This window comes from Oncorhynchus kisutch, unplaced genomic scaffold, assembly GCF_002021735.2.
Source record: "Oncorhynchus kisutch isolate 150728-3 unplaced genomic scaffold, Okis_V2 Okis06b-Okis10b_hom, whole genome shotgun sequence".
NCBI classification, from domain to species: Eukaryota; Metazoa; Chordata; class Actinopteri; order Salmoniformes; family Salmonidae; genus Oncorhynchus; species Oncorhynchus kisutch.
The window spans coordinates 824,543-843,409 of NW_022261983.1; the positions used below are offsets into that span (position 1 = coordinate 824,543).

The 18,867-nt window shown below is 42.2% G+C and overlaps 1 protein-coding gene across 5 annotated transcripts; it reads right to left on the bottom strand.

The window, feature by feature from the left end:
- Positions 1-271: 271 nt before the first annotated feature.
- Positions 272-18,539, bottom strand: luc7l3 (LUC7-like 3 pre-mRNA splicing factor). Of its 5 annotated transcripts, none has more exons than XM_020472551.2 (10): positions 18,200-18,539; positions 12,069-12,175; positions 11,458-11,602; positions 11,225-11,305; positions 5,899-6,003; positions 5,565-5,726; positions 4,995-5,329; positions 3,598-3,758; positions 2,590-2,825; positions 272-899 (listed from the first exon to the last, which is right to left on the bottom strand). In XM_020472551.2, exons 1-9 carry the CDS (start codon positions 18,296-18,298, stop codon positions 2,623-2,625), a joined length of 1,398 nt encoding a protein of 465 aa, XP_020328140.1. In that variant the 5' UTR covers positions 18,299-18,539; the 3' UTR covers positions 272-899; positions 2,590-2,622. The 5 variants fall into 5 exon arrangements, with proteins under 5 accessions (XP_020328140.1, XP_031669552.1, XP_020328139.1 ...); XM_020472550.2 differs by having other exon boundaries at positions 277-899; positions 4,995-5,332; positions 18,200-18,517; XM_031813693.1 differs by having other exon boundaries at positions 391-899; positions 11,225-11,302; positions 18,200-18,503.
- Positions 18,540-18,867: the final 328 nt, after the last annotated feature.

Below are 18,867 nucleotides of genomic sequence, written 5' to 3' on the forward strand. Positions count from 1 at the left end.
TGCCGCCCAAAAAGACAGAGCAAGTGAAAGAGACAAAGATGGAGTGAGAGTCAGCTACCGTTGATGAATGAAAATGTCTGGGTTTTATACAGAGCCAGTGGGACTCATCCTCGAAGTAGATTCTAATGAGCCGGAGCCTATATTCACAAAGCATCTCAGAGTAGAAATGCTGTTTTGTCGGGATCAGTTCCAACCTCTTATTTATTAAGACTTAAAAGGCCAAACTGACCCTAAATCAGCACCCCTAACACAAGAGTCAAACAAATTCAGACATCATTCAAGCTCTCTTTTTATTGATCAAGATGAACAGGTTTAAAAATCAGAACAAAAAAATATCAATTCAATCTCACTATATTTTACAGTAAGGGGCTAGAGAGATCAGTCAGTGGGTGTGAGATCTGGTGGGAAGGAGAGAGGAGAGAAAGAGATGCTCCTGACTAACATTGTACAAACACTTCCCAAACTGATTTCCCAAAAAAAGTCAAACCGTGAAAGAGTGGAAACCTGACATTACAAACCAAAACAAGCACGGTTTTTATTTGTCATAAAAACTGCATGAGAAACAGAACATAGATAAAAGCCTTAATGTACCATTCTACCTCAGCAGCTACTAGACAAGGTCCTTTATATCAGAAACGATGAAGGAAAGAAATACAACGGAAAACTGAATGAAGAATGTCTGGTCCTGCGCTAAAAATGTGAACTTCCCAAAAAAAACAACAGGAGGACAACAGAGGGCACCTTTACACACGTGTCTTTTGTTGTGATTTAGATGTCACAGTTGTTTTAATAAGCCACTACATCTGTGGTTCACCTTGTTTTAAGCAGCGCAGAGACAGGTTCAGGGTGGAGCGACAGGTGGTCTTCAGATCTTCCTCCTCCAGATTTCCCAGCGTCCCCTGGGGTGCACAAACGGTCAAAGAGGTGACACATTAGCAAAGATCCTGGTAACACAGCTTGTAGCAGCCACAAGCTGTTATCATCAACTATACATACAGAAAATCCCCCTATAGACATGTCACAAAGGAATGGTAACTAATCTAACGAACTGGAAAAGAAACTAAATCTAACACTAGCAAACATTGGGGAAAACTAAATTGCATTTTTGGAGGAGGGAACATCCTGGACGTTTCGCCAACAGCCCTTAAATGTTAGTGGACATTAGCTGACGATGGCTGCCCTGCTCTTCACACTCAGTTTGGGACACAGTATAAGGCAATAGAACTCAACTTTAAAAGCTTTAACCATCCTATTTTGAGATTATGGAACCTGCTTGATATCCCCTTTACCATAAAATGAACTGTAGACAAACCTAAACTGAGTAATGTTAGTTGGATGATAGATATAACCATCGATAACAAACATGGGCCAAAAGTAAGTGTTTTCAATTAACAGCATGTAAATCATATAAATTGGTACACTTTCAAAGTCAATGAAGTCCTGAAAGGCAGGTCCACTAATAAGTACCAAATCTAATTCAACTAGACAGCTGGAGGATATCAAACAAGTTCACCTGTACCTCTTATCATCATCATCATCACTTCCTGATAATAAATACTTCAAAAACAACCTTTAAAAGATGAAAAAAACCACCAAAAAAGCAAAGGAGAAACAAAAAACAATACATCAAGCTTTAGTCATGATAAAGAGCAGTAAGCTCACAGGCAACAGCATTCAGTAGAAATGGATGTGGGTAGAGAAAGGAGTACCTGGGTGAGTACCTGAATAGTTTGACAGTTTGATCCTTGAGGGTTTATTAATTTGCCTTTTTCTTTCATGAGGTCGCTCACTCACTCAACACCAACGCTGTGTGAGGTATGGAAGTCAGCTGCAATCATTCATTAACCCCTACCCTTCCATCATCAGCCCAATGCTAACCAACACACTGTGTTACAATACATATCAGAGAACAGATAGCTGTATATAGAACACAATATCCATGGCAGTGGGAGAAAAAAATGGTTTTAGACTGTGCATTCAGTAGGTCAAAGAAATAGTACGGATCCGTCCATATATAGCTTCACTTGACTTTTAAAGTATCTGTAAAATGCAGTGTGTCTATGTGTGGATACATGTCCACATTTCTAGACAAACAGTCACTTTAATACGTTCCATAGGCTATGAAAATCGACAAATTAAAAGACATGGTTACTGCCACCATCACTGAAGAGAAAAAATATATACAAGAGGCAATACAGGCAGAAAGAAATGCTTGGATTTAAATTTGGAAGAGATTTTTGTCCAATAGACCAAATATAGAGATATATAATATGTATGCATGTATATAACCGATACAAAACGAGGGGTACCTCCAGGTATGTTTTTCAGGACTACACTGGTCTTTCCCTCTGGGCTTTGTGACCTCTGTTTCTACCTTCTTCTCTCATCATCGGTCTAGCTCCATCTTCAGTGCATACTTACGATGCACTATATCCAAAACAACAGGATAAAGATACAACATACAAATCAAAGGCAATAGAACTGAAAGTAAACAGGGGGAGAGGAGAACAGGAGGGGGAGGTTTGAGAGGGAAGATGGGGGAGGGGTGTGTGTTTTGAGAGCCAGGATGACGGGGGAGGGCGCACTTACCTGAGCCTGATCTGAGGTCCTATCAGATCAGTTTTAATTGGACTGAGTGTCACCTTCAGAATGGAGTTCGTCTTGAGCAGCCCCATTGACCCTGGCCAGAAGGGCCAGGCCCAGAGTGGAGGCAGGAGCCTCAGCCTCCACGGGCCCAGGCTTGGCCACGTCAGAGGAAGGCTTGTCATCCTCTAACACCTCGTCCTTCTTGGAGCTGCTTCTCCTCTCCTCCGGCTCCTTACGCTCTGGGAGGGATGGAGGTATGAAACAGAGTCATGACAAAGACTTTAGAGTAGGACACACTTCAGATCACACTTGTGAATTCGGTAGGGACCATGATGGTCCAAATGTTGTTGCATCACCAGCTCAATCACAAGTGTGGAGTCACTAAACCAAACGTCGGTAAAAGGTCTAGTCAGGGATTTGTCTGCCGTTTAAATCTTTAGGCGGGCCGCCTAAGTGTTTTTCAGGCCACCTAAGTCCAATCTGTAAAAAAGTATTTATTTTATCAATTTTGGGGATGGAAACCGCTTCAGTGTAAACTTAAAACGACAAACCAGATAGAGTATTTACAATAAATAATAGGGAAAGAAATGGTAGTCTTTGAGATCTAACAATCACCAAAAGAAAAGCTAGACAGTCGAGGAGAATTTTTTTTAAATATATGAATTTAGCAGTATTGATTTTATGTTTGAGTAAAAGAACACTGCATTAGCAATGGCAAAATGAATAGAATTGCAGGAAATTAGCTTTAAAACAAACATTTTTTCGCAGCTCAATGGGGAAATTTGTATAACTAAGAAATTCACTTAAATTCAAACATTTCTCTACACCGCTTCTAAAATATTCTCTAAAATTCAGCCACGCCGACGGATGGACCGCACCCATTGCCACATCCACCACCTAAGTCCCTTTTAGATTCAGAAAAAAAACCTGCTATTGCTGCAAGAAACCTGCTAGATCTGAGTTGTGATTATTCTAAATGTGTTTGATGTGCCAACTTGTCCCATGTCTCACCTTTGTCTCTGGAAGTCCTGTCCTTGTCCCGGCTGCGGCTCCGGTGGCGGTGAGACTTGCGCTCCGAGCTGCGGGACCTCTTCCTCTCCCGGCTGCGGGAGCGCCGTTTCCTGTCCGAACGCTCCCGGCTGCGCCGCCTCTCCCGGTCCCTGTCCCGGCTTCTGTGGAAAAACACAGGACACAGGAACATGTTAGTCCACGACACACTCAAGAGCAGAGCAGTGGAACTTTCAAGAAGTGAGAGTTTTTCACAAACACATGAACTGTGATCCCTGATTAACATTATAGAGCCAGGCAGAGCTGTACTGGGCTGGTTAACCCCCTAAGGTCGATGTCCGCACCCCACGGAAAACTAATTAGCATAATAATAATAATAATAATAATAATAATATCTCCATAAAAATATTACGGTAGAGATATGTTGTTTTTGCAATGGATGTGTCTCAATCCATTGCATCCACCTATGTTAACACTTCTGCATCTGCAGTGATGTGGTGTTTGTCAGACCAAGAGACATCCCAAAAAAAATCGCTCTTCTCACAAATTCGTCTGTAGCGTCCGAACTACTATGACCCCTCTATGGAAAGATGAGACTGGCATGAACACGATGGTGTTCTCCGTTTTGCTCTACGATCCCCACAAGCGTCTTGGGACTCGTCAGAAGTCATTACAGCCAATCTGCCAACTTCTGTCTGTAGCGTCCAAACAGTTTGGGGTACACACTAATATGTAAAAGGTGAGACTCAAGAACATGTCTGTTGTTCTGCTCTAAGGCCTCAAGACTGGTCTGAAGGACCACCGGTACAAGTTGAAAACATTTATGGAAGTATATATGGACTGTTACTTGGAAAAAATAAGGGGTTAAATACATGTTTAAAAAGAAAATCATCTCTCAATGTAGGACAGACACTTCAGTACAAACTTCCTTCAGATGTCTTTTTGGGACTATTTTTGGTTCCATGTAGTGAATCTGTTATTCAATGCATTTGTATAGGCTAATAGCAGTAAGGCCCAAAAATGTTTTCATCAAATATGTTTAACATTTATTTTTTAAAAGTGTGATACAAGGAGTCTTAAATTACCAAATCAGATAGCAAAATGATCTTTGGTATGACCTTAACACAATTCCTTATAGCTTAGTAGACCCCCCCCCTGGCTTAGACTCTTATGGGTTAAGCATCCACCATAGTTGCTGGGACACAAGCATTTCGCTACACTCGCATTAACATCTGCTAACCATGTGTATGTGACAAATAAAATTTGATTTGATTTGATTTTGACCGTGCTGGAAAAGACCATTTGAAAGGAAAATTAACGAGCCAGCACAGTACAGTTGGGGGTCGACCTATAGTGTGAATCAGCCATAAGACTAGTCTACGTGCCATACAGTACAGTACCTGCTACGTTTGCGCTCCCTCTCCTTGCTCCTGGACCGCCGGCGTTCCCGGGAACGACTCCTCTTACGGTCCGACGCCCGGCTGGAGTGGCGGCTGTTCGAGTGGCTCCTCCTTCCTCTCTTCTCCCTCTCTCGCTCCCTCTCTCTCTCCCGCTCCTTCACTCGCTCCCTCTCTTTCTCCTTCTCCTTCTCGCGCTCTTTCTCCTTCTCCTTCTCTTTCTCCTCCTCTTCCAACTTGCGCTTAGTCTCCCTCTCCTCCCTCTCACGCTCCCAGTCCTTGCTTTCTAGCTCTCCCTTGTCTTCTCCGGCGGGGTCTTCGGATCGCCGATTTAACTTCTCCTTAACAGAAAATCATTCATTCATTATTCATGATGAACAATTAAATTATATGACCGAATGTTTTTCTGCATCAGCAATATCAACATACTGGTCTTTCAAAACAGCAACAGTCAAAATGATTAAATTATACTTCCTTTTCATGGTTATTAAAGCATACAGTACAACAAATGGCATATATGGAATCTTGACAAACAAACATTGACTTGGGAGTGAACAATCTTTCAAACCTTACCTTGAGCTCCTCCACAGTGGATTTGATCTTGGCGTAGCCCATGTGCTGCTTGCCCATCAGGTGGTCATCCACCCGGGACTGGGCATCTCCCACAATGAGGAACGCCCCGCACACCTCACACACCTCCATCTGTTTCTCCTGGGCCGCAAAGGTCTCAATCGTCTGGAATCAATCAGGATAACTTTTAGTTTTACAAGTACAGTACTTTCAACCAAAAATGCATTCATCCCCGGGTTTAGTTCACGGTATTGAATTCATACTAAAGGCTTACTAAATAGATAACTGAGTTGATCTCAATGCTGATGGAGTTAGAAAAAAACCGGGAGTAACTCACCGAGGGGGTGGAGCTGAGCAGCTCTCGCTCATCCTTTAGCTGTTCCACCAGTTTCATCATCCCCTGGGCCTCCTCCACTCTGCCCTCAGAGCCCAACTCCTCGATCTGAACACAGCACATACAAACGGCAACTTTGTTGACATAGAAAACAACTTACTCACTCCAGAGTGTGTGTCCTGCATGAATGTAGGCCTTCACATGATGGATGCATGTACACTACATTTCAAAAGTTTGTGGTCACTTAGAAATGTCCTTGTTTTTGAAAGAAAAAATAAAAGCAAACAATGTCTACACTGTATTTCTGACCAATTTGATGTAATTTTATTGGACCAAGAACTAGGACATTTCTAGGTGACCCCAAACTTTTGAACGGTAGTGTAGGGTCCATGTACATTTGAAGTCGGAAGTTTACATACACCTTAGCCAAATACATTTAAAATCAGTTCCACAATTCCTGACATTTAATTCTAGTAAAAGTTATTTGTCTTAGGTCAGTTAGGATCACCACTTTATTTTAAGAATGTGAAATGTCAGAATAATAGTAGCGAGAATTATTTATTTCAGCTTTTATTTCTTTCATCACATTCCCAGTGGGTCAGAAGTTTACATACACTCAATTAGTATTTGGTAGCATTGCCTTTAAATTGTTTAACTTGGATCAAATGTTTCAGGTAGCCTTCCACAAGCTTCCCACAATAAGTTGGGTGAATTTTGGCCCATTCCTCCTGACAGAGCTGGCGTAACTGAGTCAGGTTTGTAGGCCTCCTTGCTCGCACACGCTTTTTCAGTTCTGCCCACAAATGTTCTATAGGATTGAGGTCAGGTCTTTGTGATGGCCACTCCAATACCTTGTTGTCCTTAAGCCATTTTGCCACAACTTTGGAAGTATGCTTGGGGTCATTGTCCATTTGGAAGACCCATTCGCAACAGAGCTTTAACTTCTTGGATATAGGGGGCGCTCTTTTAATTTATGGATTAAAAAAACGTGCCCGTTTTAAGCGCAATATTTTGTCACGAAAAGATGCTCGACTATGCATATAATTGGCAGCTTTGGAAAGAAAACACTAACGTTTCCAAAACTGCAAAGATATTATCTGTGAGTGCCACAGAACTCATGCTACAGGCGAAACCAAGATGAAACTTCAACCAGGAAATGGGCAGAATTTTTGAGGCTCTGTTTTCCATTGTCTCCTTATATGGCTGTGAATGCGCCGGGAATGAGCCTGCCCTTTCTATCTTCTCTCCAAGGTGTCTGCAAGCAATGTGACGTATTTGTAGGCATATCATTGGAAGATTGGCCATAAGAGATTACATTTACCAGGGGTCCGTCCGGTGTCCTTTGTCTAAATTGGTGCGTAATCTACAAGCTGCACGCAGTCATCCAGTGATTGAGAGGAGAGAGGAGGCTTTCAACAAACGATATATCATGAAGAGATACAGTGCCTTGCGAAAGTATTCGGCCCCCTTGAACTTTGCGACCTTTTGCCACATTTCAGGCTTCAAACAAAGATATAAAACTGTATTTTTTTGTGAAGAATCAACAACAAGTGGGACACAATCATGAAGTCGAACGACATTTATTGGATATTTCATAGTTTTTTAACAAATCAAAAAATTGGGCGTGCAAAATTATTCAGCCCCTTTACTTTCAGTGCAGCAAACTCTCTCCAGAAGTTCAGTGAGGATCTCTGAATGATCCAATGTTGACCTAAATGACTAATGATGATAAATACAATCCACCTGTGTGTAATCAAGTCTCCGTATAAATGCACCTGCACTGTGATAGTCTCAGAGGTCCGTTAAAAGCGCAGAGAGCATCATGAAGAACAAGGAACACACCAGGCAGGTCCGAGATACTGTTGTGAAGAAGTTTAAAGCCGGATTTGGATACAAAAAGATTTCCCAAGCTTTAAACATCCCAAGGAGCACTGTGCAAGCAATAATATTGAAATGGAAGGAGTATCAGACCACTGCAAATCTACCAAGACCTGGCCGTCCCTCTAAACTTTCAGCTCATACAAGGAGAAGACTGATCAGAGATGCAGCCAAGAGGCCCATGATCACTCTGGATGAACTGCAGAGATCTACAGCTGAGGTGGGAGACTCTGTCCATAGGACAACAATCAGTCGTATATTGCACAAATCTGGCCTTTATGGAAGAGTGGCAAGAAGAAAGCCATTTCTTAAAGAGAAAAAAGTATCGTTTAAAGTTTGCCACAAGCCACCTGGGAGACACACCAAACATGTGGAAGATGAAACCAAAATTGAACTTTTTGGCAACAATGCAAAACGTTATGTTTGGCGTAAAAGCAACACAGCTCATCACCCTGAACACCTCATCCCCACTGTCAAACATGGTGGTGGCAGCATCATGGTTTGGGCCTGCTTTTCTTCAGCAGGGACAGGGAAGATGGTTAAAATTGATGGGAAGATGGATGGAGCCAAATACAGGACCATCCTGGAAGAAAACCTGATGGAGTCTGCAAAAGACCTGAGACTGGGACGGAGATTTGTCTTCCAACAAGACAATGATCCAAAACATAAAGCAAAATCTACAATGGAATGGTTAAAAAATAAACATATCCAGGTGTTAGAATGGCCAAGTCAAAGTCCAGACCTGAATCCAATCGAGAATCTGTGGAAAGAACTGAAAACTGCTGTTCACAAATGCTCTCCATCCAACCTCACTGAGCTCGAGCTGTTTTGCAAGGAGGAATGGGAAAAAATTTCAGTCTCTCAATGTGCAAAACTGATAGAGACATACCCCAAGCGACTTACAGCTGTAATCGCAGCAAAAGGTGGCGCTACAAAGTATTAACTTAAGGGGGCTGAATAATTTTGCACACCCAATTTCAGTTTTTGATTTGTTAAAAAAGTTTGAAATATCCAATAAATGTCGTTCCACTTCATGATTGTGTCCCACTTGTTGTTGATTCTTCACAAAAAAAATACAGTTTTATATCTATGTTTGAAGCCTGAAATGTGGCAAAAGGTCGCAAAGTTCAAGGGGGCCGAATACTTTCGCAAGGCACTGTATGTGAAAAACACCTTGAGGATTGATTCTAAACAACGTTTACCATGTGTTAGTCGATATTATGGAGTTAATTTGGAAAAAAGTTCAGCGTTTTGATGACTGATTTTTTGTTTTTTTTGGTAGCCAAACGTGACGCACCAAACGGAGCGATTTCTCCTAAACAAATAATCTTTCAGGAAAAACTGAGCATTTGCTATCTAACAGAGTCTCCTCATTGAAAACATCTGAAGTTCTTCAAAGGTAAATGATTTTATTTTCTGGGTGGTCCCATGGTGTTTATACTTGCATACTATTGTTTGTACAGATGAACATGATACCTTTAGGCGTTTGGAAATTGCTCCCAATGATGAACCAGACTTGTGGAGGTCTACATTTTTTCTGAGGTCTTGGCTGATTTCTTTTGATTTTCCCATGATGTCAAGCAAAGTGGCACTGAGTTTGAAGGTAAGCCTTGAAATACATACACAGGTACCCCTCCAATTGACTCAAATTAAGTCAATTAGCCTATCAGAAGCTTCTAAAGCCCTGACATAATTTTCTGGAATTTTCCAAGCTGTTTAAAAGTACAGTCAACCCACTGGAATTGTGATACAGTGAATTATAAGTGAAATAATCTGTCTGTAAACAATTGTTGGAAATATTACTTGTCTCATGCACAAAGTAGATATCCTAACTGACTTGCCAAAACTATGCTCTGTCAGGTTGGAGGGAGAGCTTCACTGCACAGCTATTTTCAGGTCTCTCCAGAAACTATGTTAACTTCTTTGGGGTAGGGGGCAGTATTTTCACATCCGGATGAAAAGTGTGCCTAGAGTAAACTGCCTGCTACTCAGGCCCAGATGCTAGGATATGCATATTATTAGTAGATTTGGATATAAAACACTCTGAAGTGTCTAAAACTGTTTTAATGATGTCTGTGAGTATAACATTACTCATATGGCAGGCAAAAACCCGAGAAAAAATCCAACCGGGAAGCAGGAATCTGAGGTTGTAGGTAGTTTCGCCTATCAATGAGGGTCTGTGAGGTCATATTGCACTTCCTAAAGCTTCCACTAGATGTCAACAGTCTTTACAACCTTGTTTCAGGCTTCTACTGTGAGGTGGGAGAGAATAAGAGCTGATTGAGTCATGGGTCTGCCAGAAGGCCATGTGCTCAGTCAGGCGCACGCCGTGAGAGTTAGCTCCGTTCCCTTTCATTTCTAAAGACAAAGGAATTCTCCGGTTGAAACATTATTGAAGGTTTAAGATAAAAACATCCTAAAGATTGATTATATACATGGTTTGACATGTTCTAAGAAACTAATGTAACTTTTTGACATTGTCTGGACCTAGCACCTGCGCATTTGGATTACTGTACTAAATGCGAACAAAAAGGAGGTATTTGGACATAAACATTGGACTTTATCGAACAAAACAAACATTTGTGGAACTGAGATCCCTGGGAGTGCATTCTGATGAAGATACGGTAAGTGAATATTTATAATGCTATTTCTGACTTCTGTTGACTCCATAACATGGCAGGTATCTGTATTGCTTGTTTTGGTCTCTGAGCGCTGTAATCAGATTATTCCATGGTGTGCTTTTTCCGTAAAGCTTTTTTGAAATCTGACACCGCAGTTGCATTAAGGAGAAGTATATCTTTAATTCCACTGCATAACAGTTATATTTTCATCAACATTTATTGATGAGCATTTCTGTAAATTGACATGGCTCTGTACTTTTACCGGATGTTTTGGAGGCAAAACATAACGCGCCAATGTAAACAGAGATTTTTGGATATAAATATTAACTTTATCGAACAAAACTATGTAATTATGTAACATGAAGTCCTATAAGTGCCATCTGATGAAGATCAAAGGTTAGTGATTCATTTTATCTCCATTTCTGCTTTTTGTGACACCTCTCTTTGGCTGGAAAAATGGCTGTTTTTTTTGTGTCTGGGTGCGGACCTAACATAATCGCATGGCATGCTTTTGTCGTAAAGCCTTTTTGAAATCGGACACTGGTGGGATTAACAACAAGTTGATCTTTAAAATGGTGTATAATACATGCATGTTTGAGGAATTTTAATTGTGATATTTCTGTTTGAATTTGGCGCCCTGCACTTTCACTGGATGTTGGTCAGGTGGGACGTTAGCGTCCCACGTACCCTAGAGAGGTTATTAACAAGTCTTTTGTGGAGTGGTTGAAAAACAAGTTTTAATGACTGCAACCTAAGTGTAAACGTCCGACTTCAACTGTAATTGTGCTCAATGGAGGAATGTAATGTTTTAGTAAACCCAGCCAGCTCACCTGCATGACTAGGTCCTCGATCTTCTCTGTCAGGACTGTAGCTTTCTCCTCGTTCTTCCCCACAGGACCACCAGGCCCCTGCTGGAGAAAGGTCCAGTCAGCATAATCTAACAACATTGATGAACATGACAAACCGAATACAAGGGTTGGCCTAGGTTTCCATGTTGAGTTCTGTGTTCTCTATAGTGGCGAAACTATGGGCATTGACTGAGTATATCTATATATATTCTTACTCCTGCGGCCTGCTGGGCCTGTGACAGGGCTAGACGGGCGTGGCCCCTACGGATCCTCCTCTCCACCTCGGCCAGGAGAGACTGCAGGTAGCGCAGGAAGTCCCTCTCATAGCCCTCCTTCATGAACCGGGAGCTCTTCTCATACCTGGTGCACATAGGGATGAAAAGGGAGTTATACACCTGTAATTCCATGTTATACGCTAGACATGTGATACAAGTTTAAGGACAGCCCTTAGTCATGGTATATTGTCCATATACCACACCTCCCAGGTTTCATTTCTTAAATATACCACAGGTATAATACAAAATTACTTGTTTACCTTTCTAATTACATTGGCAACCAGTTTATAATAGCAATAAGGCCTGAAGGGGTGTGTTATATGGCCAATATACCATGGCTAAGGGCTGTATCCAGGAACTCTGCGTTGTCGTCCCTAAGAACAGATGTAAGAAGTGGTATATTCGCAATATGCCACACCCCCCTTGGGCCTTACTGCTATTATAAACTGGTTACGAATGTTATATTGGCCATATACCACACCCCTCGGGCCTTATTGCTTAATTATAACACAAACAACAAAAAGTGATGGGGGAAAAAGGTACAAACTTACATTTTCCTAAGGTTTTCATCGTGGATTTTTTCACAGGGACCCAAGTCAGACCGGGTGTTTGTGAATAATTCTGCAGGGCAGAATCCACAGAGATAGTACTTACAGGTCTGCAAGGGAAGGGAGAAAAGTTAAGCCACGTCATTAGTGAGCCAACAGTTGCATGATTTTGGGAAATAAGAAGCCACAAAACCCAAAACCTCTTCAATGCCAGGCCTGACAAAAATGTTGGTTGCAAACTGGTTGGGAAATGCAACATGGATCTTCTATGAAACATGCATCTTCAAACATTGATTAGCCTAATCTCACTGATGAACCAAATTAGTAGCTAGTGACCTTTGCTTTGGTAATAATGCCAATTGTAATATTTTTTTAGAGGTAACCATTTGGCCCATCATACACACAGTGCGTTAGGAAAGTACTCAGACCCCTTCACTTTTTGTAACGTTACAGCCTTATTCTAAAATTGATTAAGTGAACAGAAAATCCCCTCAATCTACACACAATACCACAATGACAAAGCAAAAACAGGTTTAGAAAATGTTGCATAAAAATACACAAAAAAACCTTAGAAATACCTTATTTAATTTAGCATTCAGGCCTCTTGCTATGAGACTAAAAATTGCGCTCAGTTGCATCATGTTTCCATTGATCATCCTTGAGATGTTTCTACAATGTGATTGGAGTCCACCTGTGGTAAATTAAATTAATTGGACATGATTTGGAGAACCACACAGCTGTCTATATAATGTCCCACAGTTGACAGTGCATTTCAGAGCAAAAACCAAGCCGTGAGGTCAAAGGAATTGTCGATTGTGTTGAAGCACAGATCTGGGGTAGTGTACCAAAAAATGTCTGCAGAATTGAAGGTTCCCAAGAACAGTGGCCTCCATTATTAAATGGATGAAGTTTGGAACCACCAAGACTCTTCCTAGAGCTGGCCGCCCGGCCAAACTGAGCAGTCGGGGGAGAAGGGCCTTGGTCAGGGAGGTGTCCAAGAACCCGATGGTCACCGACAGAGCTCCAGAGTTCCTTCCAGGACAACCATCTCTACAGCACTCCACCAATCAGGCCTTTATGATAGAGTGGCCAGGCGAAAGCCACTAAACATTAAAAGACGCATGACAACCCGTTTGGAGTTCGCCAAAAGGTACCTAAAGGACTACTGATGTAACGATATGACATTTTTGGCCGATACCAATATCCGATATCTTCCTTGCCAAATAAAACGATACCGATAAGATATTTAACATTTTAGAAGGCTTTTAAGCATTCTAGTTCAGTTAAATAGTTAAGACACACACGGACGCAGCGGTCTAAGGCACTGCATCTCAGTGCAAGAGTTGTAACTACAGTCCCTGGTTTGAATCCAGGCTCTACCACATCCGGCCGTGATTGGGAGTCCCATAGGGCAGCGCACAATTGGCCCAGAGGCGCCCGAGTTTGGCCGTCATTGTAAATAAGAATTTGTTCTTAACTTACCTAGTTCAATAAAAAGGTTACACACACACTAACCAGAATTTAAAAAGTAAACATCAGTATCTGGTGTGGCCATCAGCTGCATTAAGTACTGCAGTGAATCTCCTCCTCGTGGACTGCACCAGATTTGCCAGTTCTTGCTGTGAGATGTTACCCCGCCCTTCCACCAAGGCACCAGCAAGTTCCCGGACATTTCTGGTGGGGGGGATGGCCCTAGCCCTCACCCTCCGATCCAACAGGTCCCAGACGTGCCTCAGACAACGACAGACCCTCCACCTCCAAATCGATCCAGAGTATAGGCCTTGGTGTAATGATAAAGGCGAATCCATCCATCAACCCTGGTGAGACAAAACCGCAACTCGTCAGTGAAGAGCACTTTTTGCCAATCCTGTCTGGTGCAGCGACGGTGGGTTTGTGCCCATAGGCGACATTGTTGCCGGTGATGTCTGGTGAGGACCTGTCTTACAACAGGCCAACAAGCCCTCAGTCCAGCCTCTCTCAGCCTACTGCGGACAATCTGAGAACTGTTGAAGGGATTGTGCGTTCCTGGTGTAACTCGGGCAGTTGTAGGTTGCCATCCTGTACCGCAGGTGTGAAGTTCGGATGTACCGATCATGTGCAGGTGTTGTTACATGTGGTCTGCCACTGCGAGGACGATCAGCTGAGGCGTCTCACAGTACAGACATTGCAATTCATTGCCCTGGCCACATCTGCAGTCCTCATGCCTCCTTGCAGCATGCCTAAGGCACGTTCACACAGATGAGCCGGGACCCTGGGCATCTTTCTTTGCGTTTTTCAGAGTCAGTAGAAAGGCCTCTTTAGTGTCCTAAGTTCTCATAACTGTGACCCAATTGTCTGTAAGCTGTTAGTGTCTTAACGACCGTTCCACAGGAGCATTTTCATGAATTGTTTATGGTTCAATGAACAAGCATGGGAAACAGTGTTTAAAACCTTTACAGTGAAGAATGTCAAGTTATTTGGATTTGTATGAATTGTCTTTGAAAGATAGGAGACGTTTATATTTTTGCTAAGTTTATGTATGTCGTGAAGCTAACAGCAGTGATGCTATTACTGTGTAACTCCAGTAGGACAACATCTGAAAAATATCGCACTTGGTAGAGCAATGAATTCCATCATCTTGGCTTTAATGGATTTTGCCTTTGAGTTGTCTCACTGAAAATGTCTTACTCTTTCAAATGACTGCTCAACTTGTTGGCTGCTCAACTTGTTGACTGCTCGATCCACACAGCAGACATTGTGGGCTCGGTTAGGGATGCTGTGCTGCACAACATTTTACGTGGTGTCATTACATAGATATGCACGACAGCCTTGACATCGGTGTGAAACTAGATATCGGGCCGATACCGATATTGGCATTTTTAGCTAATATTGGCTGATTCCGATATGTTCACCGATATATTGTGCATCCCTAACTCAGACCATGAGAAATAAGCTACTCTGGTCTGATGAAATCTTTGGCCTGAATGTCAAGCGTCATGTCTGGGGGAAAGCAGGCACCGCTCAACTCCAGAGCGCTCAGGACCTCAGACTGAGGCAAAGGTTCACCTTCCAACAGGACAACGACCCTAAGCACAGAGCCAAGAAGATGCAGGAGTGGCTTCATGACAAGCCTCAATGTCCTTGAGTGGCCCAGCCAAAGCCCGGACTTGAACCCGATCTAACATCTCTGGAGAGATCTCAAAATAGCTGTGCAGTGAAGCTCTCCATCCAACCTGACAGAGCTTGAGAGGAATCTGCATTGAAGGGATTAACTCCCCAAATACAGGTTGTAACATCATACCCAAGAAGACTTGGGGCTGTAATCGCTGCCAAAGGTGCTTCAACAAAGTACTGGGTAAAGGGTCACAATACATATTTTACTTATTTATTTAACTAGGCAAGTCAGTTAAGAGGGGTGGCAGGGTAGCCTAGTGGTTAGAGCGTTAGGACTAGTAACCGGAAGGTTGCAAGTTCAAATCCCCAAGCTAACAAGGTACAAATGTCGTTCTGCCCCTGAACAGGCAGTTAACCCCCTGCTCCTAGGCAGTCATTGAAAATAAGAATTTGTTCTTAACTGACTTGCCTAGTTAATAAAAGGTAAATAAATTTAAAAAATAACAAATTCTTATTTTCAATGACGGCCTAGGAAAACGCTGGGCCAATTGTGCGCCGCCCTATGGGACTCCCAATCACAGCCGGATGGAATACAGCCTGGATTCAAACCAGGGACTGAGATGAGATGCAATGCCTTAGACCGCTGCACCACTCAGGAGCCCTAAAAATGTTCGTTTAAAAATAACTATTAATACATTTGCAAAAAAAATAACCTTTTTGTAATTATGGGGTATTGTGTGTAGATTGGGGGGACAACAATTTAATCCATTTTAGAATAATGCTGTTATTTATTTACTTTTATTTATTTAACCTTTATTTAACCAGGTAGGCCAGTTGAGAACACCTTTATTTAACCAGGTAGGCAAGTTGAGAACACCTTTATTTAACCAGGTAGGCAAGTTGAGAACACCTTTATTTAACCAGGTAGGCAAGTTGAGAACACCTTTATTTAACCAGGTAGGCAAGTTGAGAACAAGTTCTCATTTACAATTGCGACATGGCCAAGATAAAGCAAAGCAGTTCGACAGATAAAACGACACAGAGTTACACATGGAGTAAAAACAAACATACAGTCAATAATGCAGTATAAACAAGTCTATATACAATGTGAGCAAATGAGGTGAGAAGGGAGGTAAAGGCAAAAAAGGTCATGATGGCAAAGTAAATACAATATAGCAAGTAAAATACTGGAATGGTAGTTTTGCAATGGAAGAATGTGCAAAGTAGAAATAAAAATAATGGGGTGCAAAGGAGCAAAATAAATAAATAAAATTAAATACAGTTGGGAAAGAGGTAGTTGTTTGGGCTAAATTATAGGTGGGCTATGTACAGGTGCAGTAATCTGTGAGCTGCTCTGACAGTTGGTGCTTAAAGCTAGTGAGGGAGATAAGTGTTTCCAGTTTCAGAGATTTTTGTAGTTCGTTCCAGTCATTGGCAGCAGAGAACTGGAAGGAGAGGCGGCCAAAGAAAGAATTGGTTTTGGGGGTGACTAGAGAGATATACCTGCTGGAGCGTGTGCTACAGGTGGGAGATGCTATGGTGACCAGCGAGCTGAGATAAGGGGGGACTTTACCTAGCAGGGTCTTGTAGATGACATGGAGCCAGTGGGTTTGGCGACGAGTATGAAGCGAGGGCCAGCCAACGAGAGCGTACAGGTCACAATGGTGGGTAGTATATGGGGCTTTGGTGATAAAACTGGATTGCACTGTGATAGACTGCATCCAATTTGTTGAGTAGGGTATTGGAGGCTATTTTGTAAATGACATCGCCAAAGTCGAGGATTGGTAGGATGGTCAGTTTTACAAGGGTATGTTTGGCAGCATGAGTGAAGGATGCTTTGTTGCGAAATAGGAAGCCAATTCTAGATTTAACTTTGGATTGGAGATGTTTGATATGGGTCTGGAAGGAGAGTTTACAGTCTAACCAGACACCTAAGTATTTGTAGTTGTCCACGTATTCTAAGTCAGAGCCGTCCAGAGTAGTGATGTTGGACAGGCGGGTAGGTGCAGGTAGCGATCGGTTGAAGAGCATGCATTTAGTTTTACTTGTATTTAAGAGCAATTGGAGGCCACAGAAGGAGAGTTGTATGGCATTGAAGCTTGCCTGGAGGGTTGTTAACACAGTGTCCAAAGAAGGGCCGGAAGTATACAGAATGGTGTCGTCTGCGTAGAGGTGGATCAGGGACTCACCAGCAGACTCACCAGTTATGTAACAATGTGGAAAAAGTCAAGGGGTCTGAATACTTTCCGAATGCACTGCATGTTACATTACTTTTTAGATGTGTATATTGTTAGATATTACTCCACTGTTGGAGCTAGGAGGAACACAAGCATTTGGCTACACCCGCAATAACAGATACTAAATATGTGTATGCGACCAATAAAATGTGATTTGACTCAAGACTCATGCAACTTGATTAACTAGCTAACGTTACATTGACAACGACATAGCATACGGTTACTAAGCTAGCTAATGACCAACTTTGAGCCAATACAAATGTCAATGTTGACTCCATTACGGTTTCACATTCGGCTGATGTCTGCAAATAACGTTAAAAGTCCCCACTTGTTTTTATTTAAGCAAGCCAGCTAGCCCAGTTGTCAGTGGACCTGTAGCTAGCCGTCGTTAGCAAACTCGTATGTTGTCTCTGGCGAAGTTACTCATTAACTACTATATAACATTATCTAGCGAGCTATATATAGTACAGGGCCAGTGTTGCTCGTTAGTTTAAATGTTGAATGCGGATTCGTGGGTCAGGGGGTTGGGCCTGAGAGGAACATGCTGTCCTCAATTGTAGCTAACGCTAAAGCTTACTACCTAGCTAGCTAACACCCGACCCTGGCGGTCGTTAGTTCATAGCTAGTTAGGATGCTGTTAGCTAGCGAGCATCATGTATGTAGCCAGCTATTACGTTTAAGCAAACACATCAATATCAACGTCAGTTTGCTAGCTACCTACCTATAAATCGACTCACTGAAAACAAGAACCGGACGAAATTGTTTCCAGCGAGCTGGCTAAAGCTAACAAAGTGGCTAACTTACGGTCTCGTGGTCCCAGCGTACGTTGCATCGTTTCTCGTCGGGGGCCAAGTTTCTGTCTCGACCCATCAACTCATCGAGTAACTGGGCTGCGGAAAGCATTTTGCGTCAAAACTGAAAGCAAAAAGCTATTGTATCTACTAAGTTAAACCATTTATTATTGCGCCAAAGAAACACAGATCCTAGTTATTTCAGATCAAAATGGCAGCCGTTCGCATTCAGCAACAGTCGCTACCCACTGTGCATCCGTGTGCGAAAAACCTGAACCCGCCGCTGTATGAGAAATTCCGCCACCCTCTGCTAGGATGTCTTGTAGCATCCACTCTTGTTCCCCCACTAGCCCTTGATCATCATGACTCCCACATACGAGTTATTGGGCGAAGGCGTATTCTGTATGGGGGTTTATTAAGAGCCCTGACGCTTGGTCTGAAAATGAACTAGTATCGCTTGCAGTAAGGTTTTAGAAGCCTAAGCATCTTATCTTTCATATCACCGATATATTATATATACTGAAATATGGCTGTGTGGGAACCTTAACCCTAACCCTATAAAGGTGTGTATCAATTTAACTTTTGTATATATATATATATATATATATATATATATATATATTGTAAACAATCACTGAAACATGGAAATATGGCGGTGTGGGAACCGTAACCATATTTTCA